This window comes from Sinocyclocheilus anshuiensis, unplaced genomic scaffold (genome assembly GCF_001515605.1).
Source record: "Sinocyclocheilus anshuiensis isolate Anshui unplaced genomic scaffold, SAMN03320099.WGS_v1.1 scaffold254, whole genome shotgun sequence".
In the NCBI taxonomy this organism is placed as follows: domain Eukaryota; kingdom Metazoa; phylum Chordata; class Actinopteri; order Cypriniformes; family Cyprinidae; genus Sinocyclocheilus; species Sinocyclocheilus anshuiensis.
The window spans coordinates 134,905-143,414 of NW_015546022.1; the positions used below are offsets into that span (position 1 = coordinate 134,905).

General features: G+C 35.8%; 1 protein-coding gene across 1 annotated transcript; it reads left to right on the forward strand.

Annotated features, from left to right (window-relative positions):
* Positions 1–957: 957 nt before the first annotated feature.
* LOC107698608 (uncharacterized) lies at positions 958–3,290 on the forward strand. Its single transcript, XM_016499661.1, has 2 exons — positions 958–1,030; positions 1,462–3,290. The coding sequence occupies exons 1-2, from the start codon at positions 958–960 to the stop codon at positions 3,288–3,290; spliced, it is 1,902 nt and encodes a 633-aa protein (XP_016355147.1).
* Positions 3,291–8,510: the final 5,220 nt, after the last annotated feature.

Below are 8,510 nucleotides of genomic sequence, written 5' to 3' on the forward strand. Positions count from 1 at the left end.
GTTATAAGGCAACATTGGTTAGCACCGATTAGATTACAGGAAACACATCTCACATCATCAGACATAAACATATTATTTGTGAATATATTGCCCCGATACTTTAAATAATTTTCAATGATTGTCTTATGAATTGTCTGTGTAAGTCTGCGTTTCCTCTGTTAATAGAGAAATTTGTAAGAGTTTCAGACAGGGCAGGAAGCAGATGTTCAATGGGTCATGTGGCGTCACGCTGTATAGATTGAATCACGTTATCACTGTTCCTTAGGTCTGTTGTTTTGCAAGCCTGAGGGTGTGATTAAATTACTGTCCTTTTCCTGTTGGATGTAATAGTTCATTCATTGATGGTCACAAGACATCGTGGTTTCTATATGTTGTGAACGAACTTTCCAGTCCTGAGACAAAGAAAGCTTTGTTGTCTCCTGATTGAATTAATTTGAAGCCTCATGATGAGTCGATTCAGTGGCATATCACAGTCCTGTGGTTTGTGGTATTAAGAAATCCCTACAGTGATGTTTGCCAGAGTTTCCCTGTAGTGGTAAGGACACTCAGAAAATGTTCCTCCAAAATTTAAAGAACAAAAAGAAAAAGGTTTTGATCCCAAAAGAAATAATTGCATGCAATGGTCTGTGTTTATTGTAAAGTAGTCCTCGAGGATAGCAATAAACATTAAACAGATAAAGTATAGGGAAGCAAGCCCGTCGAGTCCTGACACGCTGAGTCCATTCGGGCCGGGCTCGGGCCATTTTTATTTATTTTTTAAGATTGGGCTCGGGTCGGACTCGGGCTCATTTAGCTTCTCTCCTTACTCTTGTGTCCATATACGCGCAGAGCACACATAGGCTACAGTATGAAATATTGTTATATTGATTATATTATAAATATTAGCCTATACATCATCTACGCAATACGCAACTCATACACGCACTCATTAGTAGGCTATACAGGTGACAGTTGACCATGCAGAGCATCAGGGAGAAGTTGGAGAGTGGGGAGTTACTAAAAGTTCCCAATGCTTCGGGAAAAGCTGCAAGTGACACTGCAGAGTATATTTTTTAAGTGTTCATATGTGTAATCGCTTTGTTAGTTGAATTAATTAGTTACCATACAAATAAATAACCGCTCCGGCACTCCCACGGACGGTTCACTCGCGCGCAGGTAACGAAAAAGTAAATGTGCTAGGTGTGGTATAATGCATTAAATATGTTTAAATATTTTAGATTGAATTTAAAAACTACAATTTTAAAGTTTTATCAAGCTGCTAAATATATTCAGGCAACACGTAGTAACCTAATATTTACAAAAAAAAAAAGTTTTGTATAGGTACTGTACAGCCTTACAAAGTGTGAATGAATACTTAATGATTAATTAAGTGTATTTTAGTGATATTGCACAGGGTTGTACTCGCCTCTTTTCTATGCTGTATTTATAAATGGAAGTACAAACAATTATTTGCTTTTCCAGCAGAGGTGGAAAGAGGTCAGAAAAAGACATTTAGACTCTGCCAGTCTACTGTTAACAACATTTCAAAAACATCAAGAGAAAACAGAAGCAGCAAAATCATGGAAAAAGAGCACAGCAATGAAAGGGACTCAAGTGTTGCACAAATTATAAAGAACAAGCTGAGTGGAAAAATAGAAGATGGAAGCAATGAAAATCTACCAATATTTAAACTCCAGCTGGATGAAACATGGCAGAACAGTGATGGATTCTGCAGAAGAAGCACATTTGGAAAAAACACCACAAAACCGAACAAGACCATTATGATGATCGGAGCCACAGGTGCAGGAAAAACAACTCTAATTAACAGCATGATCAACTACATTCTGGGAGTGGAATGGGAAGACGACTTCCGGTTTGTGCTTATAGACGAAGGGAAGCAGAAATCCCAGGCTGAAAGTCAGACATCACAGATCACAGCATATCAGATTAATCACATGGATGGTTTCCGGGTCCCATATTCTCTGACCATTGTGGATACACCAGGCTTCGGTGATACCAGAGGAATTTCACATGACCAGAAAATCACAACACAGATTCAGGAGTTTTTTTCTGCCCATGGAGGAATCGACTGCATTGATGCCGTGTGTTTTGTAGTACAGGCTTCATTTGCTCGTCTGACACACACACAGAAATACATCTTTGACTCCATTCTTTCCATATTCGGGAAGGATATTGCTGAAAACATCCTTATGATGGTCACCTTTGCAGATGGGAAAAGACCTCCAGTTCTCGAGGCCATCAAAGTGTCTGAGGTGCCTTGTTCTACCAATGAGTCTAAAGAACCACTTCACTTCAAGTTCAACAACTCTGCTGTGTTTGCTTCCAATAATAAAACTGCAGAGGATGAGGAGTCTGACTTTGAAAACTTCGATCAAATGTTCTGGAAGTTGGGAATTTCTAGCATGAGAAGATTCTTCAAATCCCTTAATGATATGGAAACCAAGAGCTTGTATCTAACACAGGAGGTCCTAAAAGAGCGGCAACAGCTAGAAGTGCTTGTGGAAGGCCTCCAGCCCCAAATAAATGCTGGTCTGACAAAACTGGATGAAATCAAGAAGACAAGAGCTGCTTTGGAGCAGCACAAGGCTGAAATGGATGCAAACAAGGATTTTGAATACGAATTTGAAATAAATGACCCAAAACAGATTGAAAACAAAACAGGCTACTTTTTGACCAACTGCCAGATTTGTCACTACACATGTCATGATGCATGTGTTTATGCAAATGACAGTGATAAATATTACTGCTGTGCCATGAAAGACGGAAAGTGTCAGGTCTGTGCAGGAAAGTGTGCTTGGAATGTGCACTCTAATCAGAAATACAAATGGGATTATGTCAAAGAAAAGAGAAAGGGAACCTATCAGGATTTAAAGAAGCGATTTGAGGCTGCACATGGACAGGTCATGTCAAAGGAAAAGATCTTTGAAGAGCTTGAAAAGGAGCTTATGGTTGTCCAGGATATTGTGACCGGTCTAATTGAAAAATCTCAAAAGTCCTTGGAGCGGCTGCAGGAAATTGCTCTCAAGCCCAATCCTCTTTCCACCCCTGACTACATTGATCTGATGATTGAGTCTGAGAAACAAGAGGCCAAGCCAGGATTTCGAGATCGCATTCAGTCTTTAATGGAAGTCAGGAAGAATGCAGAGATCATCAGTAAGGTTTCCACAGGAGGAGTGCTTCCAGAGGATTGGAAAGCATACAAATCTGAAACAAGAAAAAATCAAGCATCTTATGATCCTAGAGTCCTGTTTAATCAGGTAAAGAATAAACTCTGTAATGTATTTAATTAAAACTTTAACTCTTTATCTACAGTTACTATAACTATAAACTAAAACATTTGGTTTTGTGGTTGGCTCTGCATGCATTTTTTATGGTACTTAAAAGTACTTTTATACTTTAAAAATAATTTTTAAAAGATTGTACAACATGTATGTATTATAACAGCTTGTTAAATGAAAAAACAAAACAAAACAGAAAATCATACATCCAAACCTGATATGTTATATTGAATTATGTATGATACAACTGATCATAATGCTGTTTTGTCATATATATTCAATAAGTAGGTTTATTTAGAAACAACGGGGGAAAGGAGGAACAATTCCCAATGGCACATGGTACCTGTGGAAAAAAAGAACAAACACAAAATGGAACACATGGTAAATGTGAAGTATCTGATTATTTAAAATTCAGACGCAATATAATGCAGTTAAGTTCAGTTTTGCAACAGTTCTCTTCTGTCAAACCTTGCACAACAGCTCCAGATGATAATTTTTTAATGTTTAAACATCCTTATTCATGAAACTATTATGCATGTTCTGTGTCACTTGATAACTGCTCAGTGTTTGCAAAGTTAAAAAATAAAGTATGTAAACAAAGTATGTAATGCTATGTTAAGGTACACATATTCCCTATTAACTCGTTGCTTATTAGCATGCATATTACTAGCATATGGACTGTTTATTAGTGTTTATGAAGGACATAAAAATGCCTTTTGCATGACCATGTTCTACAATTAACTAAGATCATTCACTAGTTTTCCTTTAATAAACTCATCATTACTGCTTATTGATAATAATTTAGGCACTTGTTCTACATGAATGATGATCTTAAATACGAGGCATTGGCTTCACCATGAAAAACAATATATTACTCCTCAGGCAGAACTTTTAACTAAATCGCTCAAGCAAAACCCAATTAAAAACAGGACAGTACTCTAACTCCATAAGTGCCAACAAAACAGGAGAAAATGGTGAAATACAGTGAAAATGGCACGCACCTTCCTACAGCTTCCATACAAGGTAGAAACAAACAATCAAAATCATAACAGGCTTAAATTGCACACATTAAAAAAAGAAACACATACACCTTCAATTAAAGTATGATATGTGTTGTAGTCACTAACACAGTTAATTAGTTCTCTGGAAAATGTTTCTCAGCTTCTGTGATCAGCTTCCTGCCAAAGAGTCAAAGGAACCAAACAGGAAAATAGAGAACACAAACCACATCACACCACAAAATATAGTAAAAACCCTACTTGGACAGTAATTGTTTCTCATGTGGATGTCTGTAAAAATACATTTGCATAGCACTTCAGTGATAAATGATCAACATTTGGATGCCGATATATTCATGGTGAAGGAGTGATTTTGTGATCCTACGAACCTGGGAATGTGCTGCTCATGTGGTCAGTCACATGATTGTCTGCTGTAAATATAATGTCATATGCCTGTAATAATAAGAATAAATTCATATTTAACCCTTAAATGCATGAATGTTTCGCCAATCATTATTACATATTCTGGTCTTTAGCGACCCGGACCTATATATCCAGCACGGATGGACCTCTAACTTCTGCAATAGCAAAAAACTCTCTTGATATTTTAAGAACAATTACAGAAGAAAAAAATAAAGCATATGTTGTTACCTTTTGAAACTTAAAAGGGTTGAATTTGAGCAGATGATTTTACCATCATATTCACGATCTCAACCATATTCTCAAAACTATCGTTTTCAATGACTTCATATTCAATATTTTGATCACTGGCAGCTTATTCACCACATCCAGCATCAAATGACAGTGACATTTATATTTCATTGCGTATAGTAATTGCTCTGCAGTAAAGCCATTCAAATCAGTTCAATTTTTGCTGATGATATTCGTTTGTTTTATGCCTGCGTTATGAGTGAAACGTCACGTCATCATTGTGTATCAAACAGTGCCACCTTGAGGGAAAAAATGCATTGCACTTATTGAGCCATCAGATATGTAAATATAGTTGCGCAGGAAAAAATACTTACTCATTTACATACTTCGGGTCTCTAGCGACCCTATACACTTTCTACAAAAAAATGTATCAGAAAACGGGCATTCTTTTATATTTTACTATTTTTTTCTTCTTATATTGTTTATAATTAATAGATAGAGGAATACTAAGAAAGTTGATGTTTAACTTTAAAAAATGAATGAGGGAGAGGGTAGAGCATGATGTCCCGGGTCACTAAAGACCTGAGGTATGCATTTAAGAGTTAAATTAATAATAAGAACACAATATCCTATTTTATTATTTGTTTATTTAAATGTCCTATTTAAAAATAAAAGGGGGGGGGTCACCTGTCAGAATTACTGCTATATATTGCTACATAATAAGAACCGCCCTTTCTTATGATCCTACAGACCTAAAAAAAAAAAAAGAAAAGACAAATACTAAAATGTATATATATTTTTAAATTATCACTTCAGATTAAAAATATTTCACTACAAAACTTATAAGCATGACACAATGGCTACTTGTGGGGTCATTTCAGGTACTGTGTAAATCTGAGGTCTGCCAAACACACAACCAGTTTTTGGTCATTGTGGGAATCCAATTTACACCAGTTTTATCCTTTGTATCAAGTTATTATAAAAAATTTAACTGACTTCTTCAACATTTTAAATGTGCATTTTTAAAGCAGCTTGTAAACATGTTATAACATCTGCACCCACTATCCATTCCTCCAACCACCAGAGGGAGCCATCCCCTGAGTACTGACTACTGCTGGTTCCTCTTAACTCACTTCCTGTTCCTATCCAGTTCCTATCCTATCACCACGTTGTGAAATTATCACAATTGCAGGCTGCCTATCAAAATGAGGTGATTAAGGATTTTCAATACCAACTTTTCACTCTACAAGCTGCTAATGAACATCTCACATGCTACATCTAATCCCTCCCTCCAACCAGGCCTGATCCAGTAAGGTTCTCTTTACCTGACAAATTTGACGGTTTTTGCCTCAATGCATAATATATATATATATATATATATATACTTTATTTTTTTTTTTTTTTTGACAACTAGCCAGAAGCTTTTTGTAGAGATTCCACTAAATGCTCATTCATGATGTCACTGTTAACTGGCAAGGTTTGCGCAACCTTTTTTGAAATATTTCATTAAACCCGCTAAGATACAAGGAACCTGAACTAAAATTCTCAGTTCCACGCGCACGTCCGGGAAACTCATGAACATTCATGTATGCTCTGCCCATTGAAACAGAAAATCTCAAAAAACTAAAATCTCGTAACACCGGCATAGACAACATTACTGAAGATGCACGTTTTCCAACAGGTTAGTGGTGTAGGGCGGTTTTCTATTTCAATAAGGGTATGCGACAAGTCTTTTGAAGATTTATTTTCTTGCAAGAAAAGGTGACAGTCATACAGTCATTACAGTCATGCCTGCAGAGTGCGACCCCGAATAACACTCTGACTCAGTATTTATATCCTAATCAAACCAGGATGCTTCTATCTCATCCAATCATAATGCATATTCAACATATGTGCCCATTTAAGGTATCCAACTATGTCCCCTAGATGTGTTTCTAAGTATTTAATGCAAATCATCTTCTAAGAAGCTAGGTATAAAATAGCATTTCATGTCTCACACTTGTCTTGAACACACACACACACACACACACACACACACATTAAATAGATTCCCTGTCATCTCTCAGCTCATCAAAAACTCAAGCAAACTGAAGCACTCAGAGACAGTCTAAAGAACAATCTTTAGTACAGTGAAGCAAATAATACTACTACTAATAATATTTCATATAAAAATAAAATTTCCTCCACAGGCATAAAGCGCACGTCTCAGTGTTTTGACTCGATCGACCGGAGTTCGAATCAACCTTTAGCCAAACTCATTCTTTTCTTTTTTCCCATCACATATCAGATTCTAAAGACATTTATTTTCAAGATTAGAGAAAATAGTGACAAAGGAGGAGAGCGACAAAGAGAGGCAGCCCCTAAACATTAACAGGTGTGTGCTTGTGTGTGAATTATGGAAGAATCTGATTGATAGAATTGGTGAGGCAGTATGTGTTTGCATATGCCATTGAGTTACACTACGCAGGGTAATGTCTTGATAATGTTGCTGCTGGTCCAGGAAAAGCATTGTTGCAAATATGTGGTGTTTCTGTTTTTTCTGTTTCTACTTATAAAGCACACATGAATACAACTACTGTTGCCCAAGGTGCTGATCTTGTATAACGTGTATAACGGAAAACATTTACATAGATAAATGAAAAGTAAACACATAAAGTTCAATAACATCCCTCAATACGCAGTAGACTTAAAAGCCTGAGATTTTAACCGAATTTTAAAACTAACTATAGTTGGAGCTGCTCTAACATGCAGGGGTAAGAGATTCCACAGTCTAGGTGCAATTACCGAAAAAAAAGCCCGGTCACTCCTAAGTTTTAATCTAGACCTAGGAACAATTAGAAGCAGCTGATCAGAGGACCTAAGAGATCTAGTAGATGTGTGCCGTTCAAGAAGGTCAGCAAGGTAAGGAGGTGCCAAACCATTTAATGATTTAAAAACAAACAATAGAAGCTTAAATTCTATTTGGAAATGTACTGGCAACCAATGAAGGGAAAAAAATTACTCAAAAGATCTTCACTACTCTCACACTCCAACCAAAATTAAAGTTTGGTTTAACTTGAAGAAATTATAACAGAAATATATTACTATTGAACAGTACAATGCACTTCTTAAAGTAGTAGTAGTAAGTAATAATAATAATGAAGTTTTAAACATGTTAACATTTTATCATAACTAAGGAATATCACACAATATCACTCTTAATGTAAACAGTAAACCTCTGTTGTACAGCCAAAAAATGAAAGGGAACTGTTCAAATTTAATTTGATTACATTTTAAAAGATTAATTAAATTGTTAAAGTTTTATACATTCATTTGATTATCACCATATTTGAAAATAAATTTGTATTAAATCAAAGTATTGTATTAAAACTAGAAGAAAAAAAAAAAGAATTTCGCAAGCAAGAAAGATGGATGGATGGATGGATGGATTTAAAAAATCAAGTTGAATTTCATATTCATATATATGTAGTTGCTCAACATGATGAGTTAAAGTAATGTAAAACCATAAGTTACCATGACTTACTGATCATATCATTTCAGGTTAAGTGTTTTGTGAGTTAACCAAGTCAAATAAACCCACACT